Below are 19,953 nucleotides of genomic sequence, written 5' to 3'. Positions count from 1 at the left end.
TCTTGGTGTCTAAAAGTAGGTTTTTGACTATGAGAAATCTAAAAATCCCACTCTTAACCATCTAGGGAGCTCCTTTCTGCCATTTCTAGCAAAAATATGATGAAAAATGTACATAGACCAGAACATATCCTACAAACTATTTTATTTATTTGTTATTTTTAAATGCACAACTGGAATGTTTAGTTATGGTCAATGTTTGTCACTGCAGAGTGCAATGAGTCAAATACAGAGCTCACAAATGCACTGTTCACCCCAGCAGTGAGCTGCATGGTTTCACTTGTCCTCACATTTGCAGCTACATAGTCCGGTGCAGGTGAGACTGAATCGGTAGCATTTGCACCTTCCACGGCATTCAGATTTGCATCCATATTTGGTCAGCTGTTGGCAACTCTCGGCAATAGGTGGAAGCGTTGTCCAAAAGACCTTCCATGTGTCTCCACTCTTTGTCCATCCCCAGTCAGCAGGACTTTGTGTTTCTGGTTGGCGCAGTGTTGACTGACTCCATATACAGCCTGCTTGATAGGCAGCGCGCTTTGCATGCTGAAGTAGTGCTGCTTGAGTTGGAGGGATGGCTTCATATGGCCTCTGCTTTCGAGCAAACATATCCAGCCTGGCATCATCAACACGTACAACTGTACTGGACCTGTCATACATTGTCACCACAAACTTCTCCAGGACCTCCAGATCATCATCATCTACTGTTGGTGGGTACTGGCTGAGCTTGGCAAAGACATCAGAAGCTTCAGCATACACGTCCCAGGTTTGCCATGCAGACTTCTTCCCTTTGCTGCGGAAGCCTGATACAACATCGCAACCAGTGAAGGCATGGAAGAAGAGTATTCCTTTGCTCTTCTCCAGTCCTAAAGAGAGGTGCAGGTCATGTACAGGAATCCATCTCCGGTTCCGTCCTTGGCCAAAGGCCACCCACAACTGGTGCAGACCAATCCCTTGAAGGAGAGGCAGAACACTGATTGCTATGACGAGGACATCCTCTACCTCTACTGCTACACCCTACATCCCAAACTATAATTATTGCTACAGTCTATACAAACATGCATGCTAGCTACGTTAGTGGACTATTTTACAAAAGGCCAAGAATAAGGCAAAAGTAAGCTTCTGAGTGATTTTATTCTCCCAGATTTGGATTCTACATGGTCAAAAATGTATAATTTGATGCCAGAATCATCCATATCGGACAAGTCTGTGCATAGTTATGGCAAAATCATTTTTTCCATAATCGTGCAGCCCTACTAGTGACTCCTCCTAATTTACTTTTCTGTGCATGCGTGTGTTGACCTGTGAGGGTGTATGCCATTGTTCCCAGGATAGTGATGTGCAAGTCGACCCATAACATGTGGGTTGGGCATTTTATGTTACAATTCACATATAAATTTTTTTTTAAAGGAAAACTATAGAATAGTTGTGAATTGCAACATAAAATGATCACACACTGAGTTGAAGTTTGGTTATTGATTAAGTTTATTATTAAGTTTGGTTATCTGTTACTTTTACTTGTAACGGACAATAATTTTATCCAAAATGGTTTTTCCTGCCTTAGTCGATTTATTTCCATTTCACATGCATACAGCTATTGTAAAGTTCAGTGTGTTTGTGTAGAGCTCTCAGACTGTAGGTTCATTACTCGATCATGTAGAAATCATAAAATAGAAATCTATAACAAAGTTTATATAAAGAAAACGATAGGGTGCCGAGCCTTTTGAACAGAAAAGAAAGCACAACTTTATTCATCACACACTTGTGAAATTCCTCTCTGCATTTAACCCATCTGAAGCAGTGAACACACACATGCACACACACGTGAGCCATGAGCACACACACATGCCCAGAGCAGTGGGCAGCCATGCTAACAGCGCCCAGGGAGCAGTTGGGAGTTAGGTGCCTCGCTCAAGGGCACCTCAGCCCAAGGCCGTCCCATATTAACCTAATCGCATGTCTTTGGACTGTGGGGGAAACCGGAGCACCCGGAGGAAACCCACACAGACACAGAAAGGCGACCGCTGGGCTCGAACCCAGAACTTTCTTGCTGTGAGGCGACCGTGCTAACCACTACACCACCGTGCCACCCCATGCATATTCATAGGAGGTACAAAGGTGCAGTGAAATGAGATGCAGCAACTCCAAAGAAAATAAATGGATAATACAGACAGTAAGATGGGTGCGTGTGCTGCTCTCTCTCTCTCTCTCTCTCTCTCTCTCTCTCTTTCTCGTGGTCTTTCACAGTACCAGTAAAAAGTTTGGATATTCAATGATTTTTTTTTCTTCATGTCAGTAATGATGGACTGTCGTTTCTCTTTACTTAATTGAGCAGTTCTTGCCATAATCTGGATTACTAATGTTGTCAAAGGGTTATTTACTGTTTTTTACTATTTACTGTTTGATGGTCTCAAATGCCAAATGCATTAAAGCGACTGTGGACTGTGTCACTGATGGGTTGAAAATGGTGGTGATGAGAGCTTCTGTCAAGCATGCGTACTTAAACTTTTTTTTTTGAGATTTTTTTTCTGGATTTATGTGCTGCTTCTTTGTCCAGAGCTGTGGAGAAGGCTCCAGATGCATGTCCTTCTGAAGATCCTCAGGCTTTCCTACAGCTTGAGAGTGAACATCTGAACCCGCTTCACCTGCAGTACTTCAGCCACTGGTTACTGCTCTGTAGCTTGGAGGCACTCACCATGGTGAACAAGGGAAGCTGTCGGAACATCTGGCTCCAGTCTGCTGAGGAGAGGTGGGCATAGAGACAAAGGAAATGCGGTCATCTTTATGGATATAAAAAATAAAATTGTAAATGGAGAGGAGGGGAAAATAATGTATCTATTGTATAGATCTGGAAATGCGCTATAGAAAAGTGACAGCTGCTAACCAACCAGTTAAACGTTTGTTGTTCCTCAGAGAGAAGAATGGTGGCTGTGTTGGGAACATGGTATTGGCAGGCAGCGTGACTGCTCTCTGTGGTGGTGTGTATGTGCACCACTTTAAGCGCAGACAAGGAGAACTTGCACTAATCACACTGATAGTCGGGGACAGGGTGGTGGTCAGTGACCAGGACTCCAGGTTCATTGGTCTAGCCACTGGATACATCACTGAGATCACAAACACAGGAGTGACATGTTATTTGCAGAAGTAAGTCGCATTCTAGTTGATTGACTTAAATCTCATTATTATGTACTCAAAGGTGTTTTATTTTAGGCTGTCTGTTTTGATGCCAAGGTCTATATTAAACCATTCATATCTGTTTGGTATCATCTTTGACACATCAATCACTTTCCCCAATCCTCTGCCTATAAAGCCTTAAAGGAACAGTCCACCGTACTTCCATAATGAAATATACTCTTATCTGAATTGAGACGAGCTGCTCCGTACCTCTCCGAGCTTTGCGCGACCTCCCAGTCAGTCAGACGCAGTCAGACGCGCTGTCACTCCTGTTAGCAATGTAGCTAGGCTCAGCATGGCCAATGGTATTTTTTGGGGCTGTAGTTAGATGCGACCAAACTCTTCCACGTTTTTCCTGTTTACATAGGTTTATATGACCAGTGACATGAAACGAGTTCAGTTACACAAATTGAAACGTAGCGATTTTCTATGCTATGGAAAGTCCGCACTATAATGACAGGCGTACTAACACCTTCTGCGCGCTTCGGCAGCGCATTGATACGGAGCTCAGATATCAATGCGCTGCCGAAGCGTGCAGAAGGTGTTAGTACGCCTGTCATTATAGTGCGGACTTTCCATAGCATAGAAAATTGCTACGTTTCAATTTGTGTAACTGAACTCGTTTCATATCACTGGTCATATAAACCTATGTAAACAGGAAAAACGCGGAAGAGTTTGGTCGCATCTAACTACAGCCCCAAAAAATACCATTGGCCATACTGAGCCTAGCTACATTGCTAACAGGAGTGACAGCGCGTCTGACTGCGTCTGACTGACTGGGAGGTCGCGCAAAGCTCGGAGAGGTACGGAACAGCTCGTCTCAATTCAGATAAGAGCATATTTCATTATGGAAGTACGGTGGACTGTTCCTTTAAAGGAAAATTTTGGGATATTTTGACCTGGGTCCTGTTTTGTCCATTTCTCTGGGTCCAAGTATGTACTTGGGAAAAAAAATAATTTGAAAGTGGTCCAGTATTTAGTTAAAATGCTATAACTGGCAACTGCAAAACAATATAATTCTCCAGGGAAATCATCTGCATCAAAGTAAACTGCTTGTTTTTGCCACTGACCGGCTCATAATATTGTTATTCTCCGCTGGACAAAAGGCCCAAAGTGGGATTATGTCGTGGCGATGTCCGTCCGTCCCAGGAAGGGTACTCACCTTCTGAAATCAACTCCTCTCTCAATTTTTGGAGGAATTTCACGAAACTTGGCAGAGTTCTTCGTTATATGTTGGTAATTTGCATATTGTAATTTTGTTAAATCTGGCCACGTTTTACCAGAGTTACAGCCCTTGATTAACAAAATTACACTTTGACAATTTCATGAGTGTGTTTTCCTTCTGAAATCAACTGAAATCTCAGTTTGTGGAGGAATTTCACAAAACTTGGCAGAAGGCATTGTTGTATGTCGGTAGTACGTGTATTATTTTGTTCAGTTCAGTCACATTTTACCAGAGTTGTGGCCCTTAATTAACAACCTTGTACTTTCACAATTTCATGAAGGTGTGCTTGCCTTCTGACATCAACTCCTCTCACAATTTTTGGACAAATTTCTTGAAGCTTGGCAAAAGGCCTTGTTATATAATGGTAATATGCATATTACGATTTAATTTAATTTGTGAAAATTTCACCAGACTTTTGATCCTTGATTAAGTAACTTTGACAATTTAATGAGGGTGTACGTTCTGAAATCAACTCCTCTCACAATTTGTGAAGTATAGATGTAAGTCTTCCGGATTTACCCGGAAATCCGGATATTTGACGAGACTCTTGAAAATCTCCGGTTTCCCGAATGGAGAAATTTTATTTTTCGGATTTTTCGTGTTCCTAGACGCAGTGTAATACTTTGCATCGTCCTTGCATGGGCGCAGTCCTTCAATAGCCCAAACATAGTTCATTGATTAAAGACAGGTGTTCTTTGTTAACGGCGCGCGTGCCGGAGCTCGTTAGGCGCGCGCACGCCCAAGACGCGCCTTCAAGTGCATGAGCTATGGCGCGCAAGACTGACACTGTTCTGTGCAAGTGCAACACAATCGCACTAGAAAGCATGTTCAAGCTGCCAGTGTAGCTGCAGTCTTTTTAGTTGCGAATTACGAGTATTTCCTCGTGTTAATAATTCGCCATGTCAAAACAAGCAAATATTTCCTCCTTCTTTCAACGTGAAGAGAAGTAAGCAATTTATTATACATTTTTTCCATCAAAGTTGCATTTTGTGGCTTCGAAGCTAAGTTTTAGTGCCGTTTCTAGAACACAACATCAAGAAAACGTGGAAGAAACAGCAATAATGGAAGAGCCGGTTTCTAAGCTGCCTAAAACTAGCAATGGTAATTTATTTTTTGTTACATAATGCACTCAGGCTGCCAGTCGGTGTGTGTGTGTCTGTCTCTCTCTCTCTCTCTCTCTCTCTCTCTCACACACACACACACACACACCCTGAAAAATCCTAGCTACACCCCTGATTTACATGAGAAATTTGGTATTAATTGGTGTGTTTAAATTTACAGACAATACGAACTAATGTAAACAATTGGCTTCAACTCGCATAAATATGAATTGGAAATGTTTAGTTCACTTTAGCTTCTGCAAACGCACAACTCTACTAAAAGATTGATAAGAGGCTCAATGTCCCCAACATTGAAACCTGAAAGCTTTAGAAACTCTAACAGACCTTTACTTTTTAACAGAACTGTTTTGGGATTTTGCTGAGTTTACCTTCAGCTGTCTGTTTTTTTTTTAAAGTAATGAACTGTGTAGCCAGGAAAATCACTGCATTTTCTAAATGCACTCCTGAAATTACTCATTAACTAGGGGAATTAAATTTGATATTTTTGACATTAATCATTAATGTACATGAAAGAAAAAGGCTTAAAAGTTTTAACTTGTTTTAGTGAAAATAAGTACTAAAATGCACTAGAGCATGCAGGGTTTTGCATGTTATGTTATTAAAAAATTTTCGGGGGCCATCCCCCTCCCCAAATCTTAGTTTGACTTTCAAAAGTTCAGGATTTTTTTTCTTTGCTCCACTTTCATCTCTAGTGAAGGAATTTCCCCAAACTTGGCAAAAGGCTTTGTGACAGTTATATGCATATTGAAATTTAATTTAACTTGGGAAACTTTTACCACAGTTATGCCCTTGATTATTAACAAACTTGTACTTTGGTAATTTCTTCAAGGTGTGCTTGCTTTCTGAAATCAGTTTCCCTCACAATTTCTGGAGGAATTTCATGTAATTTGACAGGATTCTTTGTTATGTCGGTAATGCACATAGTAATTTCGTTCAATTCAGTCGCATTTTACCAGAGTTATGGTATAGTTGCCAGCGGGGGATATTGTGCTCTCAGAGCACAAGTGTCTGACAACATAGACAGAATCCTTAGAGATACACCTGTGTCTGTTTACTTCAATAACGGTAAAGAAGCTGCAGAAAGCGACTCTTTCCACACTCGTTGTTTTACCTTGCTCTTCTTCTGGTCTCTGATGCAGCACTGCATTCAGTTCCTGTAATCAATTTATCACACAGGGTTATTTTGTGATGTTCTCTAAAGAAGTCACACAGAATTTTTGAAGAAGTCCAAGGTAATTCCTGAATATTTAGCTCATGACAATATGAATGAGTATCTGACAACATGGAAAGGATCCATTTTGTAAACATTTGAAAACCGTTCCACGTGATGATCAACTACAGGCACTGAACGGTGTGCTGCGTCAGAGACCAGTAGAAGACGAAAGTAAAACAGTGGCTATAGAACCGGTCATTTTCTATCGTTTCTTTGCAGTTATTGAGGTAAACTGACACAAGCGTATCTCTGTAGGGATCCTTTCCATGTTGTCAGACACGAGCAGTTTACTTTGACATAGATGATTTCCCTGTAGCCATTTCCTTGTATAGCCATTTTGCAGTTGCTGGTTATAGCATTTCTGACTCCATACTGGATTGATTTCAATTGTTTTTGTGTCTAGTAAATATTTGGACCTCAAGAGATGGGAAAATAGGGCTCAAGTTGTGTGGGCTTTTTTTTTAAATCCTGGAATTTTCCCTTAAATAGCTGTGCTCCAACCCACCTAGAGCTATCGCCTCCTGATACTCTTGTCTGTTAACATCTTACCTTGCGTTTGAGAAAAGTGGTTTATAAATTTAAACACGCTCTTAATAGTAATAATTTTTCATGTCCTTGTTGTTTTAGGAATCTCTCAAAGAATTCCGCTGATATGGTATTCCGGCTGGATCAGGATGAGGGCGCTGGGGGCCTGAGCACTCATCTTGGAAACCTCTCCATGCTGATGGAGAACTCGCTGAACAGGTCCGCATATTTGCACATTGATTTGATTACTGTTATTTTTAAGAATAATAATTGCACTCCTTGATTGACATGTTTACTGTGGTCTGTAGTGGCTCTGACTCTCTAATTGATTTGTCTGGCAGTGAAAGGCTGAGACAGCTCATTGTGGAGTTTAAGCCTCCTCAATTCATCGATAACCTCAGCAGTGTGTTGCCCCGAGAGGCCAAGGACACCGTAGCCAACATTCTGAAAGGTGTCTTGGTTTATATTCTTGTTTTATGACTTGGGATTGGTTCTTAAACTCTTACTACTGCTATTTTTAAGTGATTACTGTTTTTACCATAGATTGTAATTTCTGAGAGATTAAGCTGCTGTCGAATTGGGATGATATTCCTGTACTGTCAAGCATTGAGACGCATTGTATTCTGCTTCTTAGGTCTCAACAAACCTCAAAAGCAGGCCATGAAAAAGGTACTGTTGTCCAAAGACTACACACTTATTGTTGGAATGCCTGGTACTGGGAAAACTACTACCATTTGTACTCTGGTAAGAAACTGTTTACGTCTGGCGTAGACCACTAATGCCAGTTAATGACGCATCATCTATAAACCCTATAAAATCTGTGTGGGTGTACTATATAGATACAGGGGGCTGCAAAAATAAGTATACAGTAAGGGTTATTCCAGTATTGCCAGTATTATAATAGTGTTGCTAGGTTTCATTTTTCATGATCAAATTTCGTTTTGTGTGAATGTTTTGTTTTTCATTACTGTATACCTACTTTTGCAGCCCCCCCGTATTTAAGTTATTCCATGAAATTGAGTCGTACATGAGCTGATGGCCAACGAGGTGCATATAGTGTTGCCACCTGTCCCGGTTTTTCCTGATTGTCCCGGATTTTCATGGTCTGTCCCGGAAAAAAAAAAAAAAATCCGGGACACTGAATGTCCCGTTTTTTTGTACATGATGGGCAAAATGTGTATTTCAACTTGCGAGCCAGCTGAGAACCAGTTTGCTTTTCCATAGCTCGCCCGTGCTAAGCGCCACTAAGCGGAGTCACGTCATCACGTCGCTGAATACGTCATTACGTCGCTGTATACATCAGTTACGTCGCTGTATACGTCAGTTACGGCGCTACGTTTACATAAACCTTGGCGCGAATATCAAAGCAAAAACACGGAAGAAGCAGCAGCAACAACAACAATAATAATAATACTGGATGACTTCGCGTTTGTACAGCTGCTGCTTCTCGGCGCTTAAAAATGGCGATCTTTCATGGTCTTGTTATTGTTGTTGGTCTTAACAACTCCGCCCCCCCCGCTGACGTAAGCGGTTCTTTCCTCTGGCCCAGCAGAGAGTTGGTGCTAGCCTGGAACCGGCTTGGACTGATAAAAGAAACAGACTCTCTGTTGCAATGGTGAAGGCTGAGCTTCAAGTTAGGCTAAACTTTCAGTTGTCCTGTACTGAGTTCAAGACATTCATTGAAAATCAGCCAGGACTCATAGCAGCAGCAAAGAAAAACACCAAATATAAATGGAAGATTAGGTAAGGTTTTGGTGAATTAAATGAAATAGTGTAGTGTAGTACATACTCCTGTATGTGCCCAGTTATATCAGTTACATGTCCTCCTATGTATTTGTTTAGCCAAGAGCAGCAGAGGCACAGGCAAGCACAAGCAAAGCACACACCACACTCTAAGCAATCAGGTAAGCTGTTTGACACTACGCCTTACATTGTTACATTCAGGTATTCTTAGATACAATGAAAAATTAGATTATTTATTTTTATTCCACATAAGCAAACAAACAGAACTTAATTATGTATTCCCCTTTTACCTGTGCCCACTACTGCCCCCAGGTGTCCACAACCAAAAACTGTTGGAAATAAACCAAAATACTGAAGACCTAGCCTAGTAAACTAGACCCACCCGCCTAGCGGCCAAAAATATTTTTGCCTAGCGAATGGGTCTAGCCTCGCACCATGTAAACAAAAACACTCCAGGCATCAAATCACAACGCAAGGTTTTTGTTTGGATTCTTTGGACGGCCTTTTGCAGGAGTGACGACAAAGCTGCACGACGCTGGAGAAAGCGCAGCAGGAAAGATGGCTACGGCTAGTGAACAGCGTGCGTTTGACTCCGCTTTGGAATCAGTTTTAGAAGAATTAGACTTGGAGTTTTCGTTGAAACATGAGCAGGAAGAGGCTCTCCGCTCATTCCTTTTCAAGAAGGACGTTTTCGCTGTTTTGCCGACCGGCTATGGCAAAAGTCTGATCTACCAGCTGGCTCCGCTTGTAGCCAAAAGGATGGGGCTAGTTTGTGCAGTACGAAGAATTAATAAACAGCTTTGAAACATTACTTTTTGATTGTTTCTTATTTTCCCGTTATTTTAAATTTAAGGGAAATTATTTCACCAAACACCACTAAATAAAAACTCTCAAAAACAGTTTAAGCAAACCCTTGAAAAACACTTGGGGAAAAAAAATGAGTGTATGTGGTACAGACTCCAAACTTGTGGTCATTATCTCCAAACTTCTTAATATCTAGAACCTGTTTATTAATTAATATGCATTTTGAAAAATTATTTATTTCAAGGCCTCCCCCACTGCTTTCTGTCGCTCTGACTACGTCACAGTCACTGTTGCGCTGATTGGTCAGAGCGTTGGCCTATACGCACAGAGACAGTTTGAAAGACAGCGGTTTGTTCCTCCTACCTGCTTCGGAAATGTCTACGGATCGAGGCCAGACTAAATATTCACATTTAGTCTGGCTTGCCAGGCTACTGAAGACCTGCTATATTATGTAAAGCAATTAACTAAACAAATAACTAGCAAAAGCGTCATTTTTACTAATTAGAGCAATACAGTTTCAGCGTAGAAGGGCGATTTTTGTCTTGGGTTAGATGTGTGAAGGGCGCCGTTGCTTACAAGCAAAAAGGTCGATTGGATGGTCGAAATGTCCAGGATTTTTGTCAGACACAGGTGGCAACCCTAGGTGCATAGCGCCAAGTTGGCTATAAGCCATGTATGACGAGATTTGAGTGGAATAACTGTGTTTATTCTATCCACGTTCACTGGATTTTGAGAAATGGAGCATTTTATTTTTTGCAAATCCGATAAATAAAAACTCTGTACAAAAATGTCTGACAATCATTTCTGCTTAGAATGTAAACAAGCCGGCAAAATGACAGTAGCAATTTGTGAAAAATGCTATAATAATTCTTGAAAAATAAAAAAAAGACATGTTCTTGCCATTAAATACTTTCATTCCATATTTATTTTGGAGTTTTCGAGTAGAGCTTTTATTTCATCCTCGGCTGGTTCAGCAACACGCTCTGCCGTGTTCTTCTTTAGGGTTTTTTGGTGGTTGGCAAGTCAACATAAAGGTGCATTACTGCCACCAACTGGGCTGGAGTGTGGAACGGAGATTTTGGGGGGGGGGGGTATATTCTTTTAGCTATTTGTTTCTTTTAAATACTAAAAACAAAGTGATGTATCTGACTTAATGTGCTCCACCAATTTGTTTTCCTCTATTCACGGTATATAAGCTGATATCCTAGTAGTAGAGTAGCCGATCAGCGCGCACGATTGCTCATATATCCAGTGAATGTAGATAGAGTATAGATCAATAGATATCTCATCACATTCAATTTCATTTCCATATCTATTTGTTTTTTAGGTGCGTATTCTGCACGCCTGTGGCTTTTCTGTGCTCCTGACCAGCTACACGCATTCTGCAGTAGACAACATTTTGCTGAAGCTGAAGAAATTTAAAGTTGGCTTCCTGCGCCTGGGCCGAACTCATAAAGTGCACCGTGACATCTTGCCCTTCACTGAGGAGCAGACTCGGACCAGGGAAATCAACACTCTTGACCAGCTGGAGGATCTCTATAATAAAGAGGTACACACAATGCAGGCTACCCAAGTAGTGTGGAAATTACAGCCAAAAATCTGAAAAGCCTTTGTGTTCATGCCTCTTAAGTAAAATGTAACATACTATGCAACATACTATGCATTTTGATAAATTGATGTACTTTTATTGGGGGGGGCAACAACTTCCTGCTTAATGTATGTTGCTAAACTGTTGTGCCTGTATCTAAACACACATGCTGTTTTAAATTAGCGCAGTTGCTTAAACGGGAACTGAAGTCATTTTTAAACTTGCTTTATTTCTTAATTAATGTGCTATTCAGTTACGTTTTTGGTTTTAGTAACCTTATATCGTGACTCGTATTGGCAACTAATTGCAATTAAATATACTTAATCTGTCTATTTGGTTTTTAGCCATGTTGAATTTAGTTCATTTGGTCCACGGCAGGCGTTGCTTATCAGTGCGACCTTCATGAGACTTGTGCGAGACTTCGAAACGTGAAGTGTCAGCCAGGTGTCAGTGCCGCCGTTTTGAAAACTGTTTTCCAAATGAAATATTGCACAGAACGAGTTTAAATGACAATTACAGCCTACTTTTTTTCAAACTTTCCTGATTGCTATCAAAACAAACAAAACTTCCGGCTTGGTTACATCAGCATTCGAAAGAGGGCGCGTGCGTCTTTTGACAACCCCTGCGTCCGAAATCGCTCCCTATTCACTATTGAGGTATTTCACCTGACGTCACAGGGTCACGTGATGCCCCGGTGTCCGCCATTTTGGACGGCAAGCTAGCTAATGTCAACAACAGTAGCTGGTATGTTACTGTAGCAATGTTTACGTTCAGTCATTTGGATGACTGTTAAAACCTTTCAGTCTCAAGTTTTTCCTTTACTGGATTTACTAGTTTACTGAGCCAGCCGGCCCCGGAGCGCTAGCTAGCCAGCCAGCCAGCCGGCCCCGGAGCGCTAGCTAGTTAGCCAGCCAGCCAGCCGGCCCCGGAGCGCTAGCCAGCCATCCAGCCGGCTCCGGAGCGCTAGCCAGCCATCCAGCCGGCCCCGGAGCGCTAGCCATCCAGCCGGCTCCGGAGCGCTAGCCATCCAGCCGGCCCCGGAGCGCTAGCTAGCCAGCCATCCAGCCGGCTCCGGAGCGCTAGCCAGCCAGCCATCCAGCCGACTCCGGAGCGCTAGCCAGCCAGCCATCCAGCCGGCTCCGGAGCGCTAGCCAGCCAGCCATCCAGCCGGCTCCGGAGCGCTAGCCAGCCAGCCATCCAGCCGGCTCCGGAGCGCTAGCCAGCCAGCCATCCAGCCGGCTCCGGAGCGCTAGCCAGCCAGCCATCCAGCCGGCTCCGGAGCGCTAGCCAGCCAGCCATCCAGCCGGCTCCGGAGCGCTAGCCAGCCAGCCATCCAGCCGGCTCCGGAGCGCTAGCCAGCCAGCCATCCAGCCGGCTCCGGAGCGCTAGCCAGCCAGCCAGCCGGCTCCGGAGCGCTAGCTAGCCAGCCAGCCAGCCAGCCAGCCCACCCCGGAGCGCGCTCAGTAAACTAGTAAATACAGTAAAGGAAAAACTTATAACGGGCCATGTCTCAACAGACTAAGAAGTTATTTCAATGACATTTAATAACATTTTGTTTATCCTGAGGACCGAAAGTAAATGAAAATCTGAACAAACCTTAGCTGTCAGTGAACAATCCTGGTGGAAGCAGGTAAACGTCGTTCTCTAAGCCTGCTAACCTCAATTTTTGCAAATACCTCTCCCTCTGCTCGCCCTGTAAATGCCCTACGTCGCTGGATAGTGAAGGTGTTTTCTGCATCTCGCTCCTTTTTCTTTTATGTTTTTCGTTTGTCGCCTTCCTCGCATTCAAACTGATTCGAGCCGTGCCGTCCAAAATGGCAGTGTCACATGACTTGGTCACGTGAGTGAAATACCTCAATATAGTGGGGACGCCATTTTGTAGTGCTGTCCAAAACCTTAATGAGGATCATTTACACCCTATATCACGGGTGCCCAATTTGGGGCCCGCGGGCCAAGTTTGGCCCATGTTCCGTTTTTTTTTGGCCCGCCTCATTTTTCCCATCTGTGCCCGCCCATCAGTGCCAGGTCTGTGCCAGCCGCTGGGAATTTCTGTCCCAACGGCTCTGAAGAGTTGCCTGCAGCTCACTTTCTGACCACAGTTTTATAAGGGGGACAAGGGGGCGCTGTTGAGTTGCTGGCTCTTCTGCCTGTCAGCAGGCTCATGACACAAGCGAAGAGCAGAGGTTACAATGGAGCGCTGTGTTAGGCAGTGGCACACGGATAAAAGAAAATTCAAATATAGTTGGCAAGATTATTTTTTTTCACGGAAATCGATTCCTCGGCAGTGTGCCTTATCTGTAGACAGAGAGTGGCAGTTTTGAAAGAATACAACATCCGTAGACATTATGAAACAAAACATTTAACTCAGTTTGCGAAATACAGTGGTGAAATAAGAAAGCAGAAGGCTAGCAAACTGTTAGCCAGGCTCAGTGCCCAACAACGCACATTACTGCAGCCGTCATCTGCTCAAGAAAATGCAACTAAGGCCAGCTAAGATCAGCGCAATGATAGCGAAATCTGGGAGATCTTTGTCATGTGGAGAGTTTGTTAAAAGTTGCCTGACTGTGGCTGCAGAGACTGTGTCCCCGAGCCAGACACGGGCCTTTTCGCAAATTAGTTTATCATGGAACACAGTTACCCGCCGCATCGAGGACATGGCTGAGGATCTCAGAGAACAAATCGTTGGTAAAGCATCCAGATTTACGGCCTTTTCTATTGCTTGCGATGAGAGCACCGACATATGTGACTATGCACAATTGATGGCGTTTTTGCGCGGAGTCAGTGAGGATTTTGAAGTGACACAGGAGCTGGCTGGCCTTGAGACACTTTCAGGTACAACACGAGGGAAATGTTGTGTTGTGTTGTGTTGTGTTCTATATTGCTCAGTTCACATTGTCCAATTCCATACCTAATACTCAATCTAATTTCACATTCAGTCTAAAGTAAATTCTCTCTGGTTTCATAAGTTGGGCAATCCAGCTGGTTTCAAATGGCTTAAAAGGCACAGTGTTACAAGGGCATGTATTATTGCTCAATTCACATTTTAGTTAATTTTTAAATAGAATTGTATTTGTCCTGGACCTTATCCAACTGTTTTCAACTTGTTCAAGCTACCAAAGCACTTTTTGTAATATTGAGGTATTTCACTCACTTGACCAAGTCATGTGATGCTGCCATTTTGGACGGCATGGCTCGAATCAGTTTGAATGCGAGGAAGGCGACAAACGAAAAACATAAAAGAAAAAGGAGCGAGATGCAGAAAACACCTTCACTATCCAGCGACATAGGGCATTTACAGGGCGAGCAGAGGGAGAGGTATTTGCAAAAATTGAGGTTAGCAGGCTTAGAGAACGACGTTTACCTGCTTCCACCAGGATTGTTCACTGACAGCTAAGATTTGTTCACACTTTCATATACTTTCGATCCTCAGGATAAACAAAATGTTATTAAATGTCATTGAAATAACTTCTTAGTCTGTTGAGACATGGCCCGTTATAAGTTTCTCCTTTACTGTATTTACTAGTTTACTGAGCGCGCTCCGGGGCTGGCTGGCGCTAGCTAGCTAGCGCGCTCCGGGGCTGGCTGGCGCTAGCTAGCTAGCGCGCTCCGGGGCTGGCTGGCGCTAGCTAGCTAGCTAGCGCGCTCTGGGGCTGGCTGGCGCTAGCTAGCTAGCTAGCTGGCTGGCTGGCGCTAGCTAGCTAGCTAGCGTGCTCCGGGGCTGGCTGGCGCTAGCTAGCTAGCTGGCTGGCTGGCGCTAGCTAGCGCGCTCCGGGGCTGGCTGGCTGGCTGGCTGGCGCTAGCTAGCTAGCGCACTCCGGGGCGGGCTGGCTGGCTGGTGCTAGCTAGCTAGTGCGCTCCGGGGCTGGCTGGCTGGCTGGCGCTAGCTAGCTAGCGCGCTCCAGGGCTGGCTGGCTCAGTAAACTAGTAAATACAGTAAAGGAAAAACTTGAGACTGAAAGGTTTTAACAGTCATCCAAATGACTGAACGTAAACATTGCTACAGTAACATACTAGGTACTATGATGTTGACATTAGCTAGCTTGCCGTTCAAAATGGCGGACACCGGGGCGTCACGTGACTCTGTGACGTCAGGTGAAAAACCTCAATAGTCTGAAATGTTGCTTTCCTTTCAAATATGTTTCTACCTCTTAAAATAAGCCATGTGGATGTTCTGTCATCTTCTGAAATTAATAAAGGTAGGCCTACTATAAATATAAAAAATATGTGTTTAATTGCTTTAAACATTTACATTTGAGTTTAATGATCTTAGCCTATATAAAAATGACACGTTTCAATAAAATGTAAGGTAACATAATGTGGACGTTCGTTTTTTTGGCCCGCGGCCCACCCACAGAATTAATTTTTGGCCCATTGTAGAGAAGAATTTGGACACCCTTGCCCTATATAGTGCACTCAAAGTCTTCCACAATGCATCACGATAAGTAGTGTACAACGATGGTCACTAACCAAAACAATATATCCCATCATGCATTGCGGTCACGCTGAAAGAAATCAAATTAAAAGTCTCAAATTTGATTTAATAAAAGGCAGCGGCAAAGAAGTACTCAGCCTTGATTTAAAAAAAAAAAAAACTGAAAGATGCAGGTACTTTGTATTGATTAATGTGGGGAAATGCGCTCGGTATAATATGGATTTATCACAAAAATACATGCATGTATTTATTATTTTGAAAACCCACCAGCTGACTGATCTGGCACGTTTTAATTGTGCGACAGTAATGAAGTAAATACCAGCGCGACGGACGAGTGTCTGAAAGCGTTTTTACATTTTACCAATGAGCTCACTATATAGTCCTCTATATAGTAATTCCCTATGTAGGGAGTAGTGAACGAGTGAGCAATTTTGGATACAGGGAATATTGGCAGATGTTGGTCACTTTGATTTCCGCTGTACGTTTTACTTCTGTCCTACGATGTCTCGCACAGGTCTCAGAGAATCTCGTTTACAGCCATTGCTTTGACATGGACTGATATACAGTATTACACAGCATATTTCAAACACTCATAACTTGGTATAGCAGTGACAAGTAGCTGTCAAAAATGCATTCCTATATTAAAAAAAAATGAGAACTAGAATTTTGATAAATTTGCCTTCAGTTCCCCTTTAAATATCCTATTTGAATTACTCTGTTAACACCTTAAAGTGCAGTACATCTCTGACTTCTGGGATGTTGCTAAATGTGCAACATTAAAGGATAGGCGGAGTGTGTTTGACTAAAATTGGAGGGTGAGATGGTGACTCGCAGTTTATTTCACTTGTTTGGGATAGGATAGGATGGCATTCCTTTCTAGAAGGTCACTGACATGAGGTGCTGTAACTTGTCTGTAAACGTCTTGCCTAAAAGTAAAGCTCTCATCCTTCTCTCTTCAGCTTGTTGTAGCCACTACATGTATGGGTGTGAACCACCCGATCTTCAGCCGACAGCGCTTCGATTTCTGTATTGTGGATGAGGCGTCTCAGATAAGCCAGCCTGTGTGCTTGGGACCACTCTTCTATGCTCAGCGGTTTGTTCTTGTAGGAGATCACCAACAGCTGCCTCCCATTGTCCAAAATGCTGAGGCCAGGTATATGAATTTATAGGTTTATAATTAAATAATATTGGCTGGCTTTGAGTGGTATATCAGGTATATTCTATTCAGCTAGCATGATATTGAACCAGTTGAAGACGAGCTGAATGGAATATATCTGATATACCACCAAAAAGCCAGTCATTTATTATTATTATTTATTATTATTATTATTATTATACGTACACATTCAATGGAACAATTATAGATTTTACAAAAAGTTAAGAACGGGGGGGGGTAACTTGCCAATATTGACTGCTGATTCTGATCGAATGTAATTCAACGTTCTGTCAATCCAGTGTACATGTACAGTCACGTACTATATACAGGTTGACAGCACAAGTTCAAAGTTACTTTTGGTATTCGTTAATTGTTACATTGCAGTTGTTGAAAACAAAAGGGCTTTGCTGAGTGAAGTCCTCTTGTAAAATTCTCCGTCACTTTTCCTCACCTGCAAGTAGAACTTGGACAATATTTCCGCTATTATGTATTCCGCTCCCAGTTTTTCGATGTCTGTTGGTCTGTTTTTCTCTTGTAAATATGCATGAAGAATATCCAGTGAAGTTTTGGTAGCCTTTCAGGTATTCAGCGTGTCTTTCTCTTTTTAAATCTTACACTTTTAATGAAGCCATATTTGCATACAAACCGTCAGTCACTCGCTAGCGTGGAAGTTTTACATCTCCTCCGTGTCTCTCTTTTCCAGTTTTTCGATGTCCGTTGGTATGTTTTTCTCTTGTAAATATGCGTGAAGAATATATAATGAAGTTCTGGTAGCCGTTCAGGTGTTCAGCATGTCTTTAGTTTCAGTTTTATTTATTTAGTACTGAAACCGAGCACTGAATTAACCCTGTCTTCTCTCTCTCTCTCTCCTGGCTGACAAAGAAATTATTCTGCGCATGCGCAGCAGAAAAGTTTTGTCATTGGATCTTCGCATGAGCTCCGAAGTGTGACGTCGTGTTGTCTTGACAACGTGAAATATAACAATATTGCACGCTCATTCTCCATTGGGGAGAGTGGCGTAATACTTGGAGGATAAGCGATATGATAATATTGTATGCCATCAGTAAACCCACTAGAAGGGAATAGTTTTTATTCCATGGAAAAAGTGGCTCGTATGTGTAATAATTTTCAATATTGAACCGACAGATATTCATATAAAGACAATGTAACATTAAGAGGATGTGCTGGAAAGATAACTGAATGATGTTTTAGAATAGAAACAGCTTTATTGGGCAAGTTTGCTTTTACACACCAGGAGTTTGTTGTTTCTGTGAGTTACATTGAGCGCAACATACAATAGGATGTAAAACACACCCCAATTCCAAAAAAATTAGGACGCTATGTAAAACTAAATAAAAATGGAATGCGATTAATTTGCAAATCATGGAAACTGTATATTTCATCAGAAATTGTACAAAGACAACTTATCGAATGTTGAAACTGACAAATCTTTTTGAGAAAAATATATGCTCGTTTTGAATTTGATCCCAGCTACATGTTTCAGAAAAGTTGGGATGGGCATATTTATCACTGTGTTGCGTCACCGCTACTTTTAACAACACTGTATTGTGGTGATCAATTGCTGTAGTTTTGAAAGTGAAAGGTTGTCCCATTCTTGCCTGATTTAGATTTTAGGTTGCTCAGCAGTTCAGGGTCTCCTTTATCGTATTTTGCGCTTCATAATGCATCAAATGTTTTCAGTGGTGGACAGGTTTGGACTGCAGGCAAGCCAGTTTAGCACACAGACTCCTCCAGCATGTGGTTTGGCATTGTCTTGCTGAAAAAGATGTCGTCTGAATGGCAGCATGTTGCTCCAAAACCTGTTTATATCAATCGGCATTAATGATGCCTTCCCAGCTGTGCAAGCTGCCCAGGTCATGTGCACTAATGCACCTCGATACTGTCACAAATCCTGGCTGTGATGCTAAACTGTGCGCTCATAACAAGCCAGATGGTCCCGCTCCTCTTTAGCCTGGGGGACGCAGTGTTCATGAGTTCCAAAAGGAATTTAATATTTTGATTCTTCAGACCTCGGGACAATTTTCCACTTTGCCTCAGTCCATCGTAAAAGAGTTCGGGCCCAGAGAAGGTGGCGATGTTTCTGGATATTGCTTATACATGGTTTTAACTTGCATTTTGGATGCAGTGATGAACTGGTTTCACAGACGATGGTTTTCTGAAATGTTCCAGAGCCTGTGCAGTGATTTCCACTACAGAATCGTGTCTGATTTTAATGCAGTGTCGCCTGAGGGCCTGAAGAGCACAAGCATCCAGTCTTGGTTTTCGTACAGAGATTTCTCCTGATTCTCTGAATCTTTTAATGATGTGATCCCCAAATTCTTCGCAATTGCATGTTGAGGAACGTTATTCTTAAATCGTTGCGCTGTTTGCCCACGCGGTCTTTCACAGAGCAGTGAACCCCTCCCCATCTTTACTTCTAAGAGACTCAGCCTCTCTGGGATTCTCTTTTTATACCTAATCATGTTACTGACCTGCTGCCAATTAACCTCATTCGTGTGTGTAGTTTTGTTTGTTTTAACATTACGCAAATTTTCCAGTCTTTTTTTTTCCCCATCCCAACTTTTTTGAACCATATTGCTAGCACTAAATTCAAAATGAGCATATGTTCTTAAACAATATGATTTTTGTTTCAGCATTTGATAAACTAACTTTGTACTATTTTTAATGAAATTTGAGTTTCCATGATTTGCAAATCATCGCATTTCTGTTTTTATTTGTTTTACGCTGTCTCAACTTTTTAGGATTTGGGGTTGTAAAATAAAGAAATATTGTACCTGTCAAAAGTACTGTAAAGTAGTGGGGGGGAAGGAGAAAAGAATAATAAAATATACTGTGTGTATCTGTGTAATTGAATGAAGAGCTCTTTTCCAAAACGTGATAAACGCCAAATTAAAAAAAAAAAAAAAAGAGTTCATCGTGCTATTCTGCTGTGTACTGCGCCTATTCACAGCTCCATT

General features: G+C 42.3%; 1 protein-coding gene across 1 annotated transcript in view; it reads left to right on the top strand.

Annotated features, from left to right (window-relative positions):
- The first annotated feature begins 568 nt into the window (after window positions 1-568).
- The window catches only part of LOC132888900 (DNA replication ATP-dependent helicase/nuclease DNA2-like), a 34,239-nt gene continuing 14,854 nt past the window's right edge, over window positions 569-19,953 (top strand). The window contains exons 1-8 of the mRNA XM_060924992.1: window positions 569-870; window positions 2,552-2,743; window positions 2,908-3,138; window positions 7,355-7,471; window positions 7,594-7,703; window positions 7,887-7,996; window positions 11,127-11,348; window positions 16,779-16,972. Coding sequence (XP_060780975.1) covers window positions 569-870; window positions 2,552-2,743; window positions 2,908-3,138; window positions 7,355-7,471; window positions 7,594-7,703; window positions 7,887-7,996; window positions 11,127-11,348; window positions 16,779-16,972 — 1,478 coding nt within the window. The remainder of the gene's footprint in view (window positions 871-2,551; window positions 2,744-2,907; window positions 3,139-7,354; window positions 7,472-7,593; window positions 7,704-7,886; window positions 7,997-11,126; window positions 11,349-16,778; window positions 16,973-19,953) is intronic.

The sequence above is a fragment of the Neoarius graeffei genome, chromosome 7, assembly GCF_027579695.1.
Source record: "Neoarius graeffei isolate fNeoGra1 chromosome 7, fNeoGra1.pri, whole genome shotgun sequence".
NCBI classification, from domain to species: domain Eukaryota; kingdom Metazoa; phylum Chordata; class Actinopteri; order Siluriformes; family Ariidae; genus Neoarius; species Neoarius graeffei.
The sequence above is the reverse complement of the archived record's forward strand: the minus strand, read 5'-3'. Positions and strand labels throughout refer to the sequence as shown.